This window comes from Convolutriloba macropyga, chromosome 9 (assembly GCF_964194025.1).
Source record: "Convolutriloba macropyga chromosome 9, txConMacr16.3, whole genome shotgun sequence".
NCBI classification, from domain to species: domain Eukaryota; kingdom Metazoa; phylum Xenacoelomorpha; order Acoela; family Convolutidae; genus Convolutriloba; species Convolutriloba macropyga.
In genome coordinates, this window is record NC_134476.1 from 22123210 (window position 1) to 22148027 (window position 24818).

Genomic DNA, 24818 nt, shown 5'->3' on the forward strand with positions numbered 1-24818 from the left:
ATAAGTTGCCCCAAAGTCTGACAACAGAGCATTAACTGACCATATTTATTTGACTGCAGTTTTTATTATCACTGTTTTTGATGACTCAAAAGAAAAAGTGCAGACACTTCAAAATGACTTTTTGCTTATATTTTTATCAAATAGTTGTGTCCTGAACTAAACAAGATATACTAAATTATTCAATTTTAAGCTGAGTAGTATATATGTTTGAATTGAATATTTCAAACAAATAACACCGGACTATAACATGTATTCAGGAATGGTCTGATTATAGTGCGACCATTGTCCAGACCATCGTGCGACTCAAGTGTTTACCAGACCATGTGTTTTGGGTGGCACCACGCCACCAGTGTGCAACCCAAATGGTCTGATCAGAGTGGTATAGGGTCACGCACCTAAACCTGGGTTAAGATCGGCTCTCTGCGACTCTTACAAGGTAGGCTAATTATGGTGATTCTCGGAAGACCTCCGTAAGATGAAGCCTAATCATGCAAGATTATATTAGCAATTCAGCATCCGTGTTCGGCTGGGTTTTTTTTAAGGAAGTTTTAATCAATTTTGTTACAGAAGTTGTGTGTCACTATGTGTGCATTCTCAATTTTCTTCAAATATTGCACTTATGCCTCACGAGATCAACTAGATGAAAACTACTCTCAGTCGTATCATAGTTAAATGGTCAGAAAATGTCACAAATTTCTACTCAAAAGATAAGCTCTGCTGTACTTGTTCACAGCTTAACTTACATACAGAGTTTTTTGAGATTTTCCAAGCATGCAGTTTTGCTTAGTCTGAGAGCAATTTTCACGAAATATTGGATCCTTTCTGACAGATAACATCAAAAGACTGTTGGTACTATTTCCAATTATTTGTGTACCTTTATAAATTAATGGAAAAAATTTTGAGGTCTTAGCGTTCAAATTTCCTTGAGAGTTTCAGTACTTAGAAGTCTATGTTATACCTGGGCTGGTCGAAATCCAATTTCTTTTAATTGCCATTTGACAGACTGGTTCATGTCATTAATTGGCTCTTCTGATTTCCACGATGACTTTATTGTGCCATTGAGATGTTTTGCCTAACGTGACAACATATAACGAGGCGTTTCTTTGTTTTCACAATAATCATGTTAAATATTTTGAGGCCAAGTGAAAAAACTGCGCTCTCCCGTACGGGGATCGAAACTGCGCTCTCCCGTACGGGGATCGAAACTGCGCTCTCCCGTTCCCAAGACGTTCATTCTCCTTACTGCCCCAACATGACTGTTGAGAGCTTGTCTTCTGTGCCGTTAATATACGCTTGAAAAAAAAATTTCAAGCGAGAAAGCGCGCAAAATATATTACTTGGGAGACTTTCATTTACAATTGCCCAATACTGATTTACACTTGGAGTTCGGTACGGGTTCTTATTGACTAAAAATATTTGCTTTTGACTTGTTCATTACGGGTTTAGTACGGGCTTAAAATTAAAATTTTTAAAATACCGTTATCTCAAAGGTTAATCCCACTGTTTTCTCCTTTTTCTCACTGGGAAACCAATTATCTCCCACTTTTCCTGACAAGAATCCTAAAGGGTCTCAAATTTTCCTAGCAAGATTCTTATTGTGCCCATTTTTCTTACTAGGAATCCGAGATTTCTCAAAATTCCTAGTGGGAAAAGTGAGAACTTGCATATACTTACCACCACCTACAATTCTTGGTAAGTTTCCCAATAGGATTCCTGATAGGATTTCTTCTGGTCTTGGCAAGTCCCAGATAGGAACTTGGCAAGAAAAATGAGAATCGTAGCACGGGGTTATCTCAAAGGTTGAAATAATGACGATGTGTTTCATGTTAAGTATCAGCAGTTTCTCTCTATCCCAAAAGTGGCGGCAGTTTTACTCAGCTCATTAATAGAATAATCTTTTAGCTAGCTTGCCATAACTTCGTACATGGCAGGTGGAACGTTTTGAAAAATCTCTAATCACGGTGTTTCTGACGGAAGTTTCGTGTTTTTGTAATCAATATGTTTGCGAATGCAACGTTTCCTTTTTTAAGTTGTGCATTCACAACTGAGGGAAATTGGGCTATAAAACGTTCGTTTTTATGAATTATTCACATAAACGAATAAGCATATTGCGATGGAAATCCTCAAAGACTGAAGAGTCACTTTGAATTAGGAATTGGGGAAAATAACGAAACATTAATGTAATTACCTTAAGTAATTACTTTAAGTTGAGCTCTATTCCCAGCCTTAGGTGCACACCGAATCGACCTGTGATCAGATTCAATCTACCGCATACTGGTTACTTCTGCGCCCAAAATTAAGTGGTCTGGACGACCTCAAAAACGAAAGATATTCTGACCAGAGGCGGAATCGAACGCAATTGAGTCTGCACAGATCTTTTCGTTATTCTATTTTCTGGATTTACAAAAAAGGTTTGAAAAGATCTGAAATAGGCAAATAGTCAATATGAACGTTAAAAAATTTAAAGAGAATAGCAAGCAAACCTTTTTGCCGTAGAAGCTTGTAAGTTGTGTGTAGACTGTGTATTCGCGACCAGCAGTCAATTCTGTAATCTCAAATGCATCGGTTCCAACAGCACTAATTTGACAGCCACCCAAGCACGATCCCTCATTCGGAACAGTCCATATGTCAATGAACTAAACAAGGAGGCTCGTTTATGTGCGTTCGCACATGATGTTCCGACCCGAGCTCATCTTCATTTTTGTCTTAATTGCCAACCAAACGAAGAGATAATCAAAAATAAATGTTTGAGTTTTAAAAAATCATTACACACCCAAACTACTAACTGAAATACATAAAGCCATGCCTCATTACGGTGCTCATGAGATCTGACACTAGAAAGACTACGAGGAAAAAACAAACAACAAAAACAAAAACAAAAATTTCACGACAAAAACTTATTATCTAAATTTAAAAGCACATGCTAACAACGTCAAAATGCAACCAGATAAAACTTTAACTACACAAAATTACTTTTTCTTAGCTATACAGCAGATCTCACATACCTTATTGAGAGTGGGTAACGCATCGAAAAACAGAAGAAATAATGAGGTGAAATTCAAAAATCAGTCGACATTTTATGAACCAAATAATTTCAAACGCGTTAAAAATCATTAGTTTTAACAAAATATTCTTGAATGTTCTTGAAATATTCTTGAATGTTCTTGACAAAAATTTAAAAGGCAATTACAGAAAATATAGGACCTGTCTGTGGTTAGACTAAGCCATTAAAACGGACTAACGATGCAGAAAAATTCAAAAAAATACAGACTATTTGCGAAAACACAAATTATTAAAGCCATTAAAATCATTAGTTATTAAACGAATATTAATTTTTATTACAATTTTATTTTAAACTACTTCAGTTGAAATTATTCTGACAAAGTAAATAATTCAACACGGACCCCATTTGAAAACAATTGGGATCTGTTATTAAGCGAATGCGGTAAAAAGAAGAGAAAAGAAAGACAAATTTTGAACACCAACAAAACTTTTATGAAAACGCATATTGTCCATTAAACAAAACATCAGTTACGACATAAAATCAATCAACTTTATAATTTTTAATTTACAACAAATTAGATGGGACCGCTCAATGATGAGAATAAGTTACAATTTGTCGAAAAGAACAACAAAACTGAAGGGTTTAAAAAAATCTTCGAAAACAAATAAAATCATAAAGTTTAAAACTATTTGCTATTAACTGACTGCATTGAGTTAGATAATTTATTCAATCATCAATTAGAAACTTATGAGACCTCTCAGCATTTTCTGACTAAATAAACATAAAAAAAACAGGCAAAAACAACAAATTCAAAACAAAGTGAGAAATAGGTAACGCAGCCTTCAAAAATTGAAATTTTGGTTGAAAACTTCCAATTATTTATTTTTCATTTATTTTTTCAACAGCAATGGGATTCTTTTTTTGCAATAAGACCTCAAAAATTCGACAAATGTGAACAAATATATTAGAAAAACGAAATTTTTTATTAAACCTGTAGTATCAACACCATTAAATTTATTAGCTTTCAACGGAGAATAAAGTGTCGAAGTCATTTAAACCATAAGCTTTCTTCAGAAAATTTTATCTATGATCCCCTGAATATATTCTCTAAGCAATGGAGAACTATCATCTTTGGGATGCGATAAGGTTTCAAAAGGAACCAAAATTATGGAAAAATTAGAAGGAAAATTTTGAAAACTCGTGGCATCGAAGTCATAAAACCAATAGTTAGAAGAAAAAACCGCTTAACAGGTTAAAATTTGCTTGCAATAAAATTGAATGGGGTCCTGTTAGTACTGAGATTGACATAAAGTTCACAAAAATAAGTTTAAGATTGATTAACGTTTAAAAAAATTCCGAAAATTGATTTTAAAGACTTAACAGCCGTTAGCTGTCCACTCAAAACACTTGATAGGTTCTTTTAATGCTCATTATGAAACCTAATGCAATTCGTTGTCATGAGATTGTAAAAACTTAGTGAATCTTCTCAAAAACAAAATCCGATTTTCATTAAAAATTACCGAAAACTAGAGTCGAAGCCAAAAGACATGAGCGATTCCATGATTTTTTTTGTTCATTGGGCATCATTTAACTGCAATTGAGGTTTGTAATTAACGGAAACTTGATATGACAAGTGATTAGTCTCTAAGTGACGTAATAAAAAGCAAAAAAATATGAAAGGTTATCTAAAAAAAACGGCTCTCAAATAGAATTCGAATTTCTTTGATAGTAAATTTTCCTATGAGACCAGAACTAGCGTTTTATCGCCTGTCTTCTATTAGGAGCACAAAATTTATTCATTTGCAGCGTGAATTGTAATTTTTAAATAATATTTTCTATAGAAAAAGATCTTAAATTGAACAAAAATTACGATGAAGTTAAACAAAATCGTGCCAAATATCCCGGTTTCACACAAAAATTCAAACCTCAATATTTCAAATTTCTTGATACCACAGCTTTTCAATGATGCCACTCACATTTCTCTACGATGAATATATTAATCGGTCAAAGTTGTCTGAACAAAAAAACCCAGTTGAGTACATAGTTCCTCCTCCCCCCCCCCCCCCCCCCCCCCCCACAAATGGGGTCGAAACAATAACTTCTGTTGTTTAATTTGGCTTGGGATGGGATTTGTATAACTCAGTGATGACTGAACTTTTTAATAAATTTTGTTAACATAACAACTTTGATATCAAAGACGATACTAAAAAGAATAAAAAACTAAAATTGGTTTTTTATGATGAGTCCAAAAATGGAACAACTGTTATATGAAATAGTAAGTTTTTTTCTGCGTAATTGCAGCGAAGTAACACTAACACGCATGCTTACTAAAGTGCTCTCAAGTCTATATCAGTAATTGGATCGTTTAAATATTAAAGTCTTGCAAGTCTGGAAACTGTTGGCCGATTAAAAATTTTGGAGTGCGATAATTCGTTAAACTATCACGTTTTCAAACTAAACTTAATGCCAAGTTCCGGGGGTGCTTGAGAACTGATATCAGATAAACATAAATAACACATCAGCGTCAAATAAGCAGATTCGGATGTGTTGAGAAGATTTTAGTCATCACTACCCAAAATTACATCCGGGCCAAGGTTTCACGCCTATTTCACTAATTAGCGGGGTAGAGGGTGTAATCCGTTTTCCACTCCTATTTATCGGGAAAAGAGTGTGAGAGTGTGTTTTTTTTTGTAAAAAAAACACTGTATTTACACTCTTTTCTCTACTCTTATTACTCTCTTTGCAAAGAGTAATTTAGGGTCGAATGGTAAAATATTACATTCTTTTTTGCACCACTATTCTAAGTATCAATTGTTGTTACACTCTTACACACTTTTTTATTTACAGAGTGTAAATTATTGTGAACTGATAAAAAAATACAATCTTTTTTCCACCGTTATGACTTGTATCATTTCTTTTTACACTCTTACACCCCTGTTGTTTCTTCATAAAAGTGTACACAAAGATGAACCCAAACGAGAGCACGGTTTTTTTTTCATTGGCAACCTAGACCAAATATAATTGAAGTTCTAAAAACTTTCTGCAAAGATAAACTTTGGGAATGAGTTTGAATTGATTTGAACAACTCTTCGATCCGATGAAAAATTTGAATTTCAAAAAAGTTCATCCGCTTAATTTGTACCGAAAAAACGAGAGCACGGTTTTTTTCATAGACAACCTAGACCAAATATACTTCCAGTTCCAAAAAACCTTCTGCAAAGGCAAATGTTGGGTTTGAATTGATTTGAACAACTCTTCGATCCGATGAAAAATTTGAATTTCAAAAAATTTATTCGTTTAATTTGTTCTAAAAAACAACGAGAACACGGATTCTTTACAGCTGAGAAGTTAGATTAGTTGTACTTGTCTTATGATCTGTCTTTTTTGGATTAACCGAATGCCTAATTTTGTAGAGGTAAACGAAAAGTAAACAAAGATGTGCAGCAGTGAAGGTAACTGTGCCCTCCCAAGTAATGACTCTTTCTCCAAGCCCAAATGTTCAGCCTCGACATCAGCCCTCGGACAAGGAACACCGCAATTCTAATCAAATTATACTACCCTAGTCATTGACCATTGCAATTCTTACAAGATCTTAAAAGATTCTTACCAATACTACATATCTTGTAATTGCTTATAAGATGGAGCATATCTTGTAAGACCTTGTAAGACATTGCATATCTTGTAAGATCTTACAAGACAGAGTGAATCTTGTAAGACGTAAGTATTGTCTTATAAAATCTTACAAGATTTGCTCAGCGGAAGAAAATTGCAAAGCTTATAAGATGTAAGATTATTTTCGTAAGATCTTGTAAGACTTTGTTTGTATAAGAACATTTTAAATCTTATAAGATGTAAGATTTATTAAATGCGATCTTACAAGATTAACTCTGGCACAGAACAAAACATATCTTTCACTCAAATCGCGACCATATCTAGTTTTTGTCTTAGCAAGGGTATAAATTGAAGTCTGATTATAAGCGCACTTTACCAATGACGGTCCTTGTCTACACAAAAATTTTGAAAAGGTCACATCTAGAAAATCAGTGTTCCTTTTATCTTAAAAAATGTTTAAAAAAAACAAATTACTTAAACTCTAATTGAGCATTTTGCTTAGTGCAAATAGTAAAAATTGTTTGATAATGAATTCTCTCTAGTGCAAGAAGCTGTTTGAACCAAAAGACTGGCCAGTCCAACAATTTTTCATTATCTGTAGTTTCAGGAATTGGTTGTTGTTGTTTTTTAATTAAAACATACAAAACAAACTGGCCTCTTCGGCGTGGTGAATTTTTTGTTTTCAATTCGTGGTAGGTGATTAACTGCTGAGGGGACTTAGAGTGATTCCAAACATACTTCCGAGGGGCAGTTTTAAGTCGTTTGATAATTTGAGAGAAATTGGTGTCTCAAGAGAGCGTAAAATAGGAGTATGTTTCAAATATTTGGTGAATTATCCACAACTACTGTACCAAATATTGTTTATTGTTTGCATTGTGTTTACACTGACTCGTTCTTGACTGGACAACGTAACTGGCTCATTGAAAATTGCTGAGAAAAAATCATACATGTCAAAACTTGAAAAACTACAGACATTCGCTATATTGGGGACATCATTTTTTTGGTACCACACAACGCTAGAGTTCCTATTTTAGCAGGAATTCCATCTAGTGAAAGCTCCTCAATTAGTTCAAGATATCTTCAGGGCCAGTTTCACGTAAATTTACGCAAATTTGTTGTGCAATCAGTATTAATAATTAGGACTTCGTTTTGGAGTTTTCCTCAATACTGAGCAAATATTGAACCAAACTGAATCTTAACTGTAATTCTACCTAAATTATACTCTTTAGTTTGCTCTTTAATGAGTTTTCATTTAACACTCTCGAGCCTAACATTGTTGGCCCTGTTTTCCAACGTGAAAACATCTTTTCTGTTTGGTAGAACAGGAGCTTTTTCTTGTAGAGCACTGCTGTTTTCTTGTAAACTCCGTTGTTTGTTCGAACCTTTGCTGATCGAAGTATCAAATAAATTCAAGCAATACGAAATCTCCGTTTTTTGATATATATTTGAGAACGTAGCCATCCAAGTCGAGCATTACAACCTTTCTTACACTGATTGCTACCAATGTATCTCTGCCTTAAATTACAAATTGTACGTGACAAAATCATTATTCAATTTTTAGTTCTCAGTTTTTACATCGTTCGGGTTCCTTGAACGAGTTAGGGTATAGAAAATATTTGCCAAACGCAATCATTCAAAATCTTAAAAGTCAAGTTTTAGCTACTCATGTATCTTCATAGGTTCTTAGCAATGCACAGAAAAACTTGGAGATGCGTACAAGATCTGTTATACCTTACGAGAACAAAGTGTTTCTGTATTAGATTCTATTCATTAGCTCTTCCAAAGCCTTAATCTGAAAAGAATGTTGTGTTTCTTATACGATTCTTATAAGATCTTGCAAGATAAGTGCAATCTTATAAGAATTGTGTGTGCCTTAAGATTCTATTATGATCATACAAGATCTGCTTTAATCTTAGCAGAAAAATTTGTGTCTTGTAAGATTTTTGGTATAGTCTTTTGATAAGACATGTTTTTATCTTATAAGAAAATTGCGTGTCTTATAAGATTCTATTATGACATACATTAGCAGAAAAAAGTGTGTCTTAAAAGATTCTTGTAAGGACGTACAAGATATATTTTAATCTTTTAAGAATAATGTGTGTCTTATAAAATCCTTATAAGATCTTACCAGTTGTTACTATTCTTAGGAACTCTTATAAGATTAAAACATATCTTATAAGAATCTTATAAGATCTTACGAATTTTTACAACTCTTATAAGATCATATAAGTTCAGAGTAAATTTTGTAAGTCTCTTATACAATCTTACAAGATTAATGCATTAACTTGCAAGGCCAGATAAGAATCTTATAAAATCTTATAAGATTTGCAATGATCAATGACTAGGGTAGTCATAGAAAATTATTTTACCCATTATTGTCTATTTCAAAATCATTTAATGTGCTCTGTGTGATAAAACGTAGTGTTACTAGTTTAGAATGTTATTAAATAAATATTAAACAAATATTAGGCACTATTTTTCGTGATTTTCCAATCTCTTTTCTGAATTTTTCAGGATTTTTTTTTCTATTTGCCGTTTTTTTTTGTACGATTTGACGGCTAGTTTTTGGCTTCTGTCTCATTTTTCGACATTTTCCTGGCACTTTTTGTTGTTTTCACAATTGTTTTTTGGACTCATTTCCCATTTTTTTCCTATTTACATTTAGACTTGCAAATCTTGGCCAAGACGTGCAGAAAACTGACAAGTGTAAAAAAGGACATGATCATGGTTCCTAATCAGTACTGATATGCGCCTTAACATACTTTCGACCTAATACACTTTCGACCTAATATCACAAACGGGGTAGCTGAAAATAATCTTCTTTAGGCGAAATACGATAATTTAATTGACTCTAATTGACTTAATCTCAAATAAGATATCATTTTGTCTGTTTAAAAAGCATAATATACCAATGACAAATGTAATATCGTAGTACGAAAAAGTTTAAAGTGTATATTTAGTAACCTGCGCACTTCCGACAAATGTCCAATGAAACTCAATTGTATGCTCTGTGAACTGTCGCAGAGCACTAACTTCATCAACTGAACTCGGGTAAGTCGACTCCGAAGTGAGCAAGGGAAACTGGGCTGGTCTCCCCTCGAAGAGGTCACTGAAAGTTTGCATCAATAATCAAACAAATCAGACTGCGTTAAAAAATTGTCTCATGGAAAACAACACCGACGAATTTTTCAGTAGGCTGATAAAACTTTTGTATCTTACCCATTGCACTTCCCCTTCTCCAAATTAGGGTATGCATTGCGCTGAATTCGTAAGTGCTGAATTTATATAAGGGATGTGCTGAAAAATAAGCTGACATTTTTAAAGAAATGTGCTGAAAGCGATGAAATTCCATGGATTTGAAGTTCAGAAATTATGCAAGAAATGAGCTTCACGTGCTTATTATCAACATTTGTCCACACCTCGACCTATGAAAAGACCACACTCGACCAAACATGGGTATAAATAGACCATGCTGGACCCAAAGAACCATGAAAAGAATTTTGACTAGACATTTTTTCAATCACTTGGACTTTAGTTCGACCCAAATTTTGTAATTCTGGACATTTGCTCCACCCAATAAGTTAAGCTGGAATTTTTTTCGACCTATATTTTTGATTAGCAAACATTTCAAAATTCAAAATTATATATCGAGAAAACAATCTTTTTATGAGTCTTTTTTGACACATTAAATCTTCTGCTCGACTTTTGCTTGATTCAAACTAACTAATTACAAAAACTGGGTCGAGTTATTGATCCATCAAAAATCTGCGCTGTTTTCCAAAAAAAGGTGTTTCATTATTTTGGTACGAAAAAAATGAATAACGCCAAATTTTTATCATGGCCAATGTGAAAAAGATCTTTAGAATTAATCTACCTAGTTTCAATCAGTCAAGTAATGTGACAATATAGTACAGCTGCAATAACTGCTTTATCTTAAGAATTGCAAAAGTTCTAATGACTTTTGGCAGTTTCCCAACTTTGTCTTAAGTTGAAGCGTTGCAATGCTGTTTAGTCTTGATCCGTTGCTGCTTCAGTATATGCAGAAGCAAAAAAAAACAAATAATTATTTTCGACATTTGAAAAATAAAGCAGACTTGTGAAAAGACTTTCTATGAAGAAGCAACAAAAGACCATGCTTGAGCCAAAAAAAATTCGTATGAAGAAACGTTTTTTCGACCATGCTCGACCATAATTACCTTTAAAAAGACTTTTGCTCGACCCATGAAAAGACTTTTGCTGGACCCTAACTAAGAAACTCGACTGTGTAATTCTGGTCAAAATTCGGGTCTTTTCATAAGTATAGGTCTGGACTACGAAAAGTTTTTCATTTGTTCAAAAATTGTCTGAGAGGGTTCTGAATTATTTCAAGAAATGTTCTGAATTTATGAAAGAAAGGCGATGAAATTGCAGATTTTCAATTCTTTCGAAGTGTTGAATTTATATAAGAGGTATGCTAAAATAAGATTTGAATGTTTGAACAAAAATCGTTAAAGGGGCTGAAAATGTTTCAATTCAGCACACTGAGCACATAATACTAACCTGTTAAACCATTCAGCATATTTCTTACATATTTTCCATTCTCTCATAGGATTTCATACAAAATTTTCCACATACACTCTCCGGATACCTTGACCCGTTTTATTGTGGCTCTGTAAACTTAATGTCAATGAGAAAAAAGTTCACTGAATTGAAATTGGTACAAAATGATTTCTTAAATTTCTGTTGGAAATTTCTGTGCGACAAGTTTTTAGCAGTTTCAAAAACGTCAGAAATTCGAAGTCACTTTAGCAGAGACACATAATCTTAATCGAAAACGCATTTTCCAAATTCATAAATCTGGCAATGAATCCTAAAATTTCTGATACACTAGTATCTGGCACTGGAGAAATCTGATATTTCAACAACTGGACGTAAATGTTTCAACGACAAGCAGATGATTGAAATCATTCCAAACTAGAAAAAAAAATGATCAACTAACATCAACTGAAATTGATACAAAACTCCTGGAATCATAGCTTCAATTGGACTGAAACTTCTGTCCAGTGAATCCAAGTTGTGGTCCTCAACATTCGCATTTATGCTACTAAACTGGGCCAGATGCTCGTCATGTTTTATTGTCAGTTCCTGGTCGACTTTGAACTCAGTGTCATATTGGTCAGGTAGTGACCATAAGATAGTAATGGAGTCACTTGTAGTAAGAGTTCCATCTGGCCAAATTTGGACACACTCTAGTGTCTCTATTTCGGTACAACCTCGGACGCGGGGTGATGGCGTGTAATGATGCCAGCCATGACTTGCAATTGAAGAAACTGAAAAAATAATGACAGTTCATTTTCCCAAAACCTATGTATAACCATAATTGGAACGAGTAATCCTGAAAGTTATTTTAAGCAGTTAAATAAATTACGAAATTAGGGTGAAATGGTTGAGGGGTGAAACAATTGAGGTTGCATAACATGAAAGTATACAAGTAGGGTGTCGTGGTCGATAACACGGGTCAATGAATTCAATCAGTTGAATTTTAAATTAAATTTTGAACTGAAAATATACAAAAATTAGCTTGTATTCATAGTGGTTATCTATGCGAAAATATACAGAGAAAATTTAGATTAGCTAAAAAAATTTTACTTGATTGGCATGTGAATAGATCTTAACTCCGAATCCCGGAAGTGGTTTTCTATTTTCATCAACATTTCATGAGAATCATATATGGCTTGGGTACAATCGAGTTCATTAGTTGGAGGTCGGTGGATGTTAAAATCAAGTTTCTGTTGGTGGGAGAATCTGCTTCTGACATATGATTGATAGGTCAATAAGATAATGATAGCGCCAAAACAAAATTAGAATTGAGTTTAGTTTTGTGGCCATTACTTATCGACACAGCAATAAAGTTCGTCAGGTAAGTTCTTCTTTCGTTCTTTGAAACTTTAATAAAGAAAACTTCTAAGTTTCTTGATGTTTCTTGGAAACCAACACATCCTTCCTCCTTTTTTAAGCAAGTTTGTGGGTATAGGTTCTCCAAATCTGTCGGGTTGTTTTCTGTTTCTTGTTGATGTTCGTGAAGGCTCTGAGGTTTCGGGTTGTTGGTGCTCTGCAGATGATGTGGCTGCAGAAGCTTCATCTTGATGTGAAGGTCCTACATCTGTGTTCTGAGTTTGTGGTTCTGATTGAGATATGGTCTCCTCCACTGCTGGTTCAGTTTTCACCTTGTCCTCGTCTAGTCTCGCAATTTGGTTGTCACTCAATAGAATAGTCCGTGCTGAGTTTTCAGGCTGTTTGAAAGATGTGTTCAGGCCCTTCCTGATGATGAAGGTAGCAGGAACTGTATTTGTCTTTTCGTTGGCCTTGAATAGAATGGGTTCGCACAAGTCGAAATCTGCTATTGCTGGTAGTCTCACTCTGCGTCCCAACAGGAGTTCAACTGGAGTTTTGCTCCTCGTCTTTGAAGTGTTGCGATGTGTCATCAGTTCCCTTTGCAGGAATGCTCCAAATGACACATTAAGGTTTGGACTCCACGCTTGAAGTGCCCGCTTCACTGTCTGAACTGGTGTTTCAGCTAGTCCATTAGCTCTTGGATGATAGACGGCTGATTATTTTTTCTTAATTCCCAGTGATTCACACCACTGTTTAAGGTCACCACTTACAAATTCTGGACCAATATCAGAAACTAAAGTTTTTGGTATTCGGAATCTTGCAAAGATTTGACTAAGATATATTTTAACTGTTTCTGATGTTCTATTTCCCTCGGGGAAGGCTTCTATCCAACCAGAACCCGCGTCAACAATTACTAAGATATTGCCTTGGTCCTTAACATAACCCCAGTCCATGTGGAGGCGTTCCCAAACGTCGGCTTCTGGCCACGTAGAGACCGTTTTTCCCAGGCTCGGCCTGTTGAATTGACAATTCTTACATTTACTAACAAAGTGTTGAACGTCTTGGGTAATGCCAGGCCACCATGCTATCATTCTGACTGATGCCTCAGTTGCATTCATTCCGGGATGTGTCTCATGCGCTTTTGCCAAAACCAAGTGTCGTAGTTTGGGTGGAATGAAAGGAACAACACCACTGAAGATGATTCCATTATGTAAAGTAAGTGCATCTTTCTGTTGTTCGAATCCTTTTTCCGCTTCTGAACATTGTTTCCAATTGCCGTTTTTGATTCGTTTCATTATGTCCTGGAAAAGTCTGTTTGTTCCAAGTTCAGTTTTGATTTCTGCTTGAGTCACCAAATCACTGTGGGCGAAGTAGATGTTATTGATTGCGAAGCACACTCGATCGTTGTCCGATTCGTCTTCGCCAAAATCCATTCTGCTCAAAGCGTCTGCATGGGGTATCTGCTCTCCTGGTGTGTACCTCAACTCATAGTCGAAACGCATTAGAGCTATTGCCCATCTTGTGATTCTCGCTGATGCTGTCTTCGGGATATCCTCGTCTGGTGTCAAGAGATATTTGAGTGGTTTGTGGTCAGTCTGTAGGGTAAATAGTCTTCCAAGATGGAATTGTTTTAGTCTTGTGACCACAAACACAATTGCCAGTGCTTCCCGCTCTATGTTCGAGTAGTTTTGCTCCGCTGGAGTCAATTTTCTTGATACATATATGACTGGATGTTCTTCTTGCGAAAGAACCCCGCCAATGGCTTTTTCAGAGGCGTCAGTAGTAACTGTTGCTTCTTTTTGTAGACTATATGGCTGCACTAGTGGGTTAGCACATAATTCATTTTTTATGTCTTCAAAGGCTTTTTGTTGCATTTTGCCCCATGAGAAATCGCTATTTTTCATGTTACTTAAGGGTAGCATTTTTGTTGCAAAATCAGGAATCATTCTTCTGTAAAATTTAGCTAGCCCAACAAACGATTCGAGTTGTTTATTGTTAGTTGGGTCTTTTAAATTTTTTATTTTTTCAACATGTTTGGGATCTGGTGCTATTCCCTCCTTTGAAATGGAGTATCCCAAAACGCTAACGCTATCGACTGGTTTTGAGTTAGATTTTTTCTCATTAATAGTAAAGTTTTTCTCACGTAGTCGACTCCTGACTGCAAGCAATCTCTTGTCGAACTGCTCCATGGTAGTTCCATACACCGTCTTGAAAAATCACAACACCTTTAATTCCTTTGAGTGTTGATTCGATGCAATTCTGGAAGATTGAAGAAGAGTTTTTCAATCCCTGAGGTAGTCGGCACATCTTGAACAGTCCCTGAGATGTGTTTATTGTGCATATATCTTTAGCTTCTTCGTCAAGTTCAATTTGATAGTAGGCATCTGAGAGGTCAATTTTGCCAATTTATGAGGCCCCGTGTAGGTTGTGGAAGATCGTCTCCATGTCCGGTATTGGGTAGTCCTCATCCATAACCTTGCCATTGATGTGCACGTTCAAGTCCACTCAAAGTCTCAGTTCTCCACTCTTCTTTCTCTGCCACACCACTCACCACTGGAGATGCATTAGTGACTCCTCTTGGCTGTACCTGTTCAAGGATGCCTTGTCTGACCATTTGTTCCAGCTTCTCTGTGACCTTGTCTTGAAGAGGTAGAGGTATTTTTCTGGCTTTGCAGAACATTGGCTGTGTTCCTGGTATCAACTTCACATGAGCTTTGTAACCCTTCACAACAGGTAGGTGCTTGGCTGTGATGTTGTTCACGCCGTGCTTGGGTAGAAGGTCTCTACCAAGTAGTCCAAATTCTTTATCAGACTGCACAACTGCAAGTTGTTTTTGAGTGAGCCTGCTTCCGTTCCACTCAACGTCACAAGTAAGTGATCCCAGAAGCGTTAATTGATGACCATCATAAGCTTCAAGATGTCTTATCTTACCATCCAACTGAGGTTTACCAAGCTCAGTCCATATCTTTGATGATATCACTGTGCTATCTGCACCTGTGTCTACCTGCAATTTTACTTTGCAGTTGTTTATTGAGATATATTCCCATGTCACAGACATGCTAAAGATTTGTTCTTTAGTATAAAACATTCCCATTTCCGATGCTGGAGATGCTTGCTCTGAAGAAACATTTTCTTCTTCGCAAAAGTTATTCTGTTTATTGTACTTACCTGAATTTGGTTGGGGTCTGCTTCTACATATTTTTGAGAAGTGTCCCACCTTTTCACAGGTGTTACATTTTTTACTTAGCGCTGGACAGGGTCTACTAGAGTGTGGGTTACCTCCGCACCTAGTGCACATGTTGTTGTTTTTATTAGCCGTAATTTTTTCATTTGGTTTTCGAAAGGTCTTTTTGAAGTTGAACCCAACTTCTTCTTTCACATTAAAGGGCTTATTAATTGATGAAGAACTTGCAAAAGCCATTGTTTGACTTCTGAACTGTAAGCTCGCGGTCATTTTAGTAACCGACATTGCTGGTTTTGCTTTAAAACCGTCTAGTAGTCTAAATTTTGCTTCAGGGTCCCTCAAACCTGAGATAAACTTTATTTTTACCACCTCCTCTTCGGGGTTGGCCGCTGTTTTCAGTTTTTCGAAGTCACAATAGCGTGCTTCTTCTCTAAGACGTGCTAGGAAGTCGTCGTCTGACTCCCCTACACCTTGTATAACGGACAGAAATTTAGCCCTTTCTGCCGTTACTACTCTCTCTTTAGGAGAAATATAGTTTTGAATCGCCAATCTGATGTCTTTATACGGAGTGTCTATCAAATTCCTAGGACTCATTAGGCTCCTAAGTTTAATAATTGCATCTTGCCCGCACATACTAAAGAAGAGATTGGTTAACTGTAGGTCCTGTACAGTACCGTCGTTGTTGACCTTGTCCTTTTTCTTCTCTGCGCGACATTTCGCCACAAAAGACATAATCCACGCAGTAGCTGATTCTGCATTCTGTAGATCCAAAATTTGCCTGTCTGTACCTGGTCTGGACACCATTGTCGTGGTCGATAACACGGGTCAAAGAATTCAATCAGTTGAATTTTAAATTAAATTTCGAACTGAAAATATACAAAAATTAGCTTGTATTTATAGTGGTTATCTATGCAAAAATATACAGAGAAAATTTAGATTAGCTAAAAAAATTTTACTTGATTGGCATGTAAAGCAAATCATGTAAGCAAAGTTAAACAACGCAAGCAAGCTATAGTAAAAATTTTGAAATAAATTATAAAGTTAGTCAAGTACACCAAAAAATCAAATCGCTTATTTCCAAATTATCAAGATACTTATTGAACTGTGAATGTTAAGATTTAGACTGCTGGAATTTTACCTGTTGACGTATTTAGCAATCGTAGCTCGGTCATAATCAGTTCACACAGTCGCATTCTGTGGTTGTGATTGTAACTTTTGCACCAAGCGGCTCTAGTGCATATCAAGCCACAGAGTCTGACAGACGGAATTTTGGAGACCTCTAGAACCTCAAATTCCAGCAGATTTCTATCAAATTGGTCGTAACGTGTTTCAAAACGAACAACCGATGCTTCATATCTGAAAATATAGGTACCATTGCTACTCTAGTGCAGACCTCGACTCATGCAAGAACTTTAGAAACTTCGGTGGGGGGGGGGGTCTTTCTATGATTCGAGATTGATCGAGAATGAGTCTATATTCATCAACAAACTTGCATAAAGAGAACTTACTACCGGCTTTTTAGCATTGCTGCACTTAGAACACCCCACCTCCACCCCCGTTACAAAAATGTATGTTTATATATAGCACTTCCCTTCGTTATGGAAAAAGGAAGCACGTGCGTTTGGGAGTGCAAAAATGTGTACGTCTACTTAGCTGGGGGCCGGAGGGATAGATCTTGAATTATCGAGGGAGACATATAGGAAGCTAGAGAAAAAGTGGACGGAAACGGAATAGATCAGGTGCATAAACAGGGGGAGGGCCAAACTGAAGAAAATTGTAGATTAGGGTCTTCAACAGTCAACTTTGATAGAAAAATGAAAATTTATAAACATGAATTTTGATTAACAGTCAATACTGATTTACAGAGGAGACGGAGCTCAGGTGCATAAACGGGAGGAGGGCCAAACTGAAGATTAGTGTCAATTTCGGTCCTTAACATTCAACAATGATAGAAATATAGAAATGAGAGGTAAAAATTTGAAACACAGTTTTAATGTATGAGGAAAGCTAAACGAAATTGAGCAACGCCCATCGCACCATCCCTCCGAGATTTTTCAGTTTTTCTTATAATCGAAATGTTCTTTATTAAGACTCTTTTTGATGCGATCAAACAAAAAGAGTAGATTACCACAGCCATTTTCAAAAAATGACAGCACCACAACTGCTATTTTTCTTTTCAATTCATACCTTCAAAACCATTTGAAATTGTTTTTAGAATCACTGAGTTATCAGAACGCCTCCTTCAGAACAATCAACAATTTCTCTGTAGTTTGCTGTTTTCAAAATTAATTATTAAGTTTTGCCGTGTATGGCAATCTGAAAACACACCTGCGCGAGCAAAGAACGGTCGTTGAAATGTTTATCTCATTAATTTATTGGATTTTTAAACGTTTCAACAATCAGCTAGAAAAAGTTTATGTAATTTTTCTATGACGTCAACATTTCTGATAATGTTGACGTCACAGTAGGGCTAATGTCGACAATTTTCTAAAATTAAGAAAAAAACTCGAAATCTTCCTCTGAAGGTTCGAGAATTAAATTTTTGCAAAAATTTGTCTTTGAAAAAGGTCTCAACATGATTATATTATTCTCCATATTTAAGCATAGCAGAAAAGTCTATTTGGTTTGAACGTTTTTCGTACCAATTTTACGGTGACCAGCAAACACGCCAGATTACACGGTTTACGCAGAAACAATTGAAACAAAATGTTTAACTTAGTAAAAAAAAATAGTTCAATCCATTTGCAAAAAAAAAATTAAATGGTTTGGGGAAAAGACAAAAATAAAAGATAATATTTTGTATATTGTTAAATTACCTTCACGAGTTAATATTTTGGCTAAATTTCAGAGAGAGGCAGCAATCAATGTTTTACGAATGCTTTTTGCGTTTATTTCTCTTATCAATACAAGAACTTGGTTTTCGGTTTACATTCTATATGAAAATAAATATTCGCTTTCTGTGTTTCTCTTAAATTCGTTTTCTATATTTTTATACTGTTTAACTTTCTCTATGATATCAGGGAGGTTCGGTAATGTGCGATCGAACATGATGTTTCGACCCGTCCAACCACTTTTGACTAAATTGTCTACAAAATGAAGAATAGATAGAAAACTTTCCAAAATTAATATATTTTTCGAAAGTATTTGCTTCAAATTGAAAAATTGCTTTAACCTCAAACTACCATATAAACAAATAAAAATTTCATAGAAGGTCGGCAATACCGGTCAAAAACAAAGAGCATTACTTATAACCAAAACTCAGTGTCTATCTACTTTTTCGAAAAAAAAACATAAACGAAATGTTAAGAACAGAAACAAATAGAAGGTAAATTGAACCAATTCACTTTCATTTGTCCAGAAAAGATTTAAGACTTATCTTTTAACGAAAAGATAGCAAGTTAACAAAGCTAAAAAAAATAGCTAATACTTTTTGAAAAAAAAATGTCAAACACATAAATACCATTAGCTATAGACTGCAAACCTTGAAGGGCTTCATTTACATAATCATATAAAACCATTGAAGCCTTTGTTAATCCAGAATAGAATGTCTTACATCGGCAAAAAGAACAGACACATGCAATAATCACAAAATAAATACAAATTTGCCTTGAAACAATGTCGAAGGCTATAAAACCATGACCTATTCACTGAAAATATGAAATACTATCAGTTGTACCTTCTCTGAACAACATTATAGTGATATATTGCTTATCATTGAAGTGCAGCTATTGCGATAATCGAACAAGGTATTAAAAAATCCTCAAAAGTTGGCTCGAAAAAAATAAGAAAACAAAATAAAAGTGATAAGAAGTCGTTGTCTCATCGCAAAAAAAACTGTATTTAAAAAATTCAAAGAACTACGAGATTTGTATCAACTCTCACTTGAAAAATGAAATATCTTTCTCGTTCTCTCTTTATAGAGACTACACTAGCAAGTGGAAGAAATAGATTGAAAGTGGCAAATCGCCAAAAAAAAGATAATTTCTCTAATCATATTTTTATAACTAGAAGTTGCAGCGACCTTAGATTTTCAACTAAAAAACAAATAATTTAACGTGCTTGTACATCGGAATCCAATTAGATTTCCCAATAGTGACACCAAGCTGAATGACTACAAAAAGACCACGAACGCTGGCAGAACTCAAAATTTCACAATTTTGCCCAACTTGCGTTGAAACGAAAAGTACAATCAATTTTTCATTTTATTTAACATGCATTTTCATTGACCGTCATCTTTTTTCCTCTTAGAACTGACCTATCAATAGTCGAAGTTTGATTTAAAATCTTAAAAATAAACGTATAAGATGAAAAGGAATAAAAATATTTTTTTGAAAAGTACAGCAAACCAATAAAACTTGAAGAGGTTTGAATTCTACGAAACGAACAAAAGTGTTCTTGCTATTAAAGATTGTCCAGAAAAACAAATACTTTTCCAGAGCTACAGAAACATTTATTTTGACCAGAAAGTCAACATCAAGAATAAATACTGAATTTTGACCACTCAACAGTTATATTAGCAAAAAAAACATTATGCACCGTTTGAAAGCATAAGATAGTTATTTCATGAGCATTTAGGTCCCGATTTAGACATTTGATTAGTTAGAATCTGTCAAAAGACCACAAAAATAACATCAAAAGATTGCAAAACCTAACAACTCATTAAGAATTCACGAAAACAATTCGTTGGCGCCATGAAAACCATGGTCTTTACTCAGAAAACACAAAATTTCAAGATTTATACTTTTTACTTCATTTGAACATAAAGAAGACCTTTTTTATCAAATTTGTATACGAAAACATAATTGCTTGTAACTGTGATGAAAAAATATAGCAAATATTTCAAAAAAGTCAGGTCCAAATTACAATCCGAATCTTTTTTCATTGCAAAACCCAACAATGCGACCAAAACTGACCTTTCGATCGCTAAGCTTCCATTGTTACAATTGATTGCATAGTAATTAGTTTGGCAAAGGTAAACCTTGATATTTAAAGGAAAATTTGATGCACTTTTTCTTTTAAATGTCGATTTAAACTAGCTAAAGTCCGCTAAATGTTAGTTCCAGAACACTTTCTTAGGACCCGGAGGTAGAAAAGCCCTTAACTGACTAAACAACGATTGTTTCACTAGCTTTTATATCTGTGCAACCAGTCAAAATGGACAAAATCGGCGTGAGACTGAATTGAAACTCTACAAAATAACAACGGACACCGGTAGAACTAAAGATTTCTTAATTTTACGCAAAAGTTATTGATGCCAAAAAAGCCATCAATTTTTCTTTTAAAATGACATGTAGGCTCATTGACCCTCATCTTAATTGCTCCTGGATTTTACCTGTCAGTAGTTGAATTTTGATTTTAAATCTTTATGATCTCTAGTGAAAATATAAGAAAAAAAGGCAAAAATAATATTTCATGAAAAGAAAAAGCAGCGCCGGATTACAATTCGAATAGTTTTCAGTTCTCCAAAAAAACCAAAGCAGTTCTTGTTATTTCTGTTTCTCCAATAAATTAAACAATGTTCCAAAAGCTACCGGAACAATTATTTTGACCGAAGGACTGGCCCAAAATACCAAAAAAGTACCAAAGATTTACTACTTAAATGAAAAAATTTGTCGTCTTGGCTTTGTTCCTGCTTTGCAAATGCGTTCCGGTCCTAAAGTTTTTAAAAAGTTTTTTTTAAAAGCCGACTGAAGCACCAAAGTTCAAGGGCACTGAGTAATTGTTATTAATTAATATGATCAGATGGCTCGCTCTTCCAAAAAACCTGAACTATCGAACATTAACAAAAAAAACTGACCATTTAAACTTTGGGCAAAACTTTGTTGGTTTTTAAATGTTTTCCATGGATCTTAGATTTCGAGAAATTTATAACCAAGACAATTTACAAGCGATCAGAAATGGAATTTGTAAAAAGACGTTAAATTACACCATTTTACCTCCGTTGGAAGCCTAATGCAACCCAAAAAGACGTAAGAGTTTTAAGCTGCAATTTCTTAAACAATCCTCCGATTGCAACCCCACTTTTTTTATCATTTTACCCCCTCTGAAAAAATAAGGCCCTCACTCTAATACCATTTTACCCTCCTTGGCAGCTCAACTCTTTTATCATATTACCCCCTCCATCTTACATTGTTTTAGCCCCCATACTTGAAGACTGCCGGTCCAACTCTTGAGGGCCTAAATATGTATATATATATATATATATATATATTTATATATATATATATATACATATATATATATATATATATATATATAATATATATATATATGAGGAGTAATACTTGTTAGAACTGCCCCCTCGCAACAAATTACCCCTCACTCTTAAATCATTTTACCCCCTCATAATAAATTACCCCCAAACTCACTACATCATTTTACCCCCCCCCCCCCCCCCTGGCAGCCCAGCTCTTAGCTCATTTTACCCCCTCTGAACAAATAACCCCAACTCTTACACCACTTTACCCCCCTTTGCAGCTCAATTCTTACTTCATTTTACCCCCTCTGAACAAATTACCCCCTCACTGGCATTATTAGTCAGGGGATCAGGGGAGGTTATTCCTCAAAAGTACTCTCCATGCAACCCATTGCAGCCCACTCTTACCTGGCAATTTTATTCAGGGGGTAATTCCTCAAAAGTCCTCCCATTGCACCCCATTGCAGCCCACTCTTACATGGCAATTTTAGTCAGAGGATTTATTTCCTCAAATGTCCTCCCATTGCAGCCATTTGCAGCCCACTCTTACCTGGCAATTTTAGTCAGGGGATGTAATTTCTCAAAAGTCCTCCTATTGCAGCCCAACTCTTACATCATTTTACCCCCCCCCCTGAATTAAAGACTCCCACATAAATTTACCCCCCATAGACAAATTACCCCCCACTCTTACAACAAAATGGGAGGATTTTGGGAGGACATTCGACCCGGGTTATCCCTATCCTCATCTAGCAGACTTTTTATAATTGTGATCTCATAGAGTCGACCCCTCGACTAAAATCATTGCGTTCTCATACTGGGCTCAGCAAATTTACGAGAAGTAGTCAACACAGAAAAGGAGACAAGTAAACGGCAACAAACCTGTTTATAATACCGAAGAAAAGAACAAGTAGTCCAAGAATTGAGCCGCTCCAAAGCATCTTCACCTGTTTAACGGAACAAATCGGTAATGCACTAAATTTTAATGATCGAGTTGAAAATTAAATCAGCTGCCAGAGTGGTTGGTTGCTTCCCGGCTTAGATCCGGAAGTACTTTCCTTGGCTGGTTGTTCCAATGAATTTCAGTTTCTGTCATAAATAATGTAATAGCGTCTACGGTGACCTAGCTTAAACTTAACATATTATCTTTTTAATTTTTGGCAACAAAATAAAAGTTAACAACGCTCCTTTATCATAACCCAAGCTGGGCGTAACTCTTAATTAATTTTCAATTTGATAACTGCTCATGAAAACTGATGAAACTAAGATGCAAACCAAAATTCCGACTAAGAACTCATTTTCTTCATACTCTTAGACCTCGAAAAGTCGTGATTAACTATCACACGGGAAAATTTTGTCTTAGGTGAAATTACACGACATGCAATTAATGCACAAAAAATGCGCAATTATTCACCAGAAGAGGAAACCTCACGCGGTTTCATACAACAAAGTTGTCTACGACACGTTGAATTTTATTCGATCAAGAAAGAAAAGTCGACAAAATCGAAAGAAAATTATTATCTCAAAACCTGACGAAAATAGTTGACTACCTTGAAAACATTTCATTGCATCAGAACAAGAGAAGACAAAGAATTAATTTTAATTTCATATTAACAGAGCGAAACCATAATAGTCCTAAGAAAATACCCCTCCCAACACTTGTTATTAACATTTTTGACACCCAAGCCCAGAGCTTCGAAACAAACCCCTAAAGCTAAGTTTTGTTTTTCAAAAATTGAAAATGCCAACGATCTAGACCGATGAGCACCATGAATTTTTTTAAAATTTTTAGAGGATCAAAGAGTCAAAGTTGGAGTATTATTAAACTAAGATTGTCTACTGTGAGGTGATCAAAAACAAAAAAAAGACAAGAAGAAAAGATAAGACAAAGATCGCCTATCTTCAGTGTATTTGGTATTTGTATTTTGTGTATATTTGTTGTATGTGTCCTTGAACTATCGAAGTTGAGGATTTTTCACACCTCCTTGGTCGGTTTCAAACCCCCTAATTGGCCATTTTCAAACCCCCTCATCGTTTTTTCGGTTCTTTTCTGTTCTTTTCGGTCACAACCTAAAAACACTTCCGGAATGGTTGTTTTCCAACTCCCCCAGCGCACAGCGCATTGCTGGTTCTTCAGGGGGCCCTCAAGCTAAACACTTCGTGGTTTGTCCTACTCCAACCCCCCGTCCCTTTTCAGATTCTTCGGTGGAATTTATCCACCACAAGGATCCCCTCTTAGTTGCTCGATTTCGAATTCCTCCAGCGCATCTTTGGCTCTTCGGAGGTTTTCCTCTTTCCAGAGTCCCTTCCTGGTATAGATGCAAATGAATAGATGCATCAATAGAATAGATGCAAAAAGCATTAGGACACGACTGTTTTGGTCCGTCTGAGATCTCTAAAAAAGCCACCATCCATGACCAAAATATGCTGCCACATCAACACTAACTATAATGTCCCATGATTTTTTTAGACCAGGACTCGAATGTAGGCGCACTGAATTCCATATTCTTTCACCAGTCATTCGGTGAGGTGATCAAGGAACAAAAAAAAAGACAAGAACAAAAGATAAGACAAAGATCGCCTATCTTCAGTGTATTTTGTATTTGTATTTTGTGTATATTTGTTGTATGTGTCCTTGAACTATCAAAGCTGAGGATTTTTCACACCTCCTTGGTTGGTTTCAAACCCCCCAAATTGGCCATTTTCAAAGCCCCTTATCGTTTTTTGATTTTTTTTCGGTTCTTTTCGGTCACAACCTAAAAACACTTCCGGAATGGTTGTTTTCCAACTCCCCCAGCGCACAGTGCATTGCTGGTTCTTCAGGGGGCCCTCAAGCTAAACACTTCGTGGTTTGTCGTACTCCAACCCCCCGTCCCTTTTCAGATTCTTCGGTGGAATTTATCCACCACAAGGATCCCCTCTTAGTTGCTCGATTTCGAATTCCTCCAGCG

The 24818-nt window shown here is 35.6% G+C and overlaps 1 protein-coding gene across 1 annotated transcript in view; it reads right to left on the reverse strand.

Annotated features, from left to right (window-relative positions):
- LOC142346155 (uncharacterized) overlaps positions 1-22818 on the reverse strand; it is a 132420-nt gene extending 109602 nt beyond the window's left edge. The window contains exons 1-5 of the mRNA XM_075398664.1: positions 22750-22818; positions 16813-17030; positions 11595-11925; positions 9581-9725; positions 2484-2636 (exon numbers count right to left, since the gene is read on the reverse strand). Coding sequence (XP_075254779.1) covers positions 2484-2636; positions 9581-9725; positions 11595-11925; positions 16813-17030; positions 22750-22808 — 906 coding nt within the window. The 5' untranslated portion in view covers positions 22809-22818. The remainder of the gene's footprint in view (positions 1-2483; positions 2637-9580; positions 9726-11594; positions 11926-16812; positions 17031-22749) is intronic.
- Positions 22819-24818: the final 2000 nt, after the last annotated feature.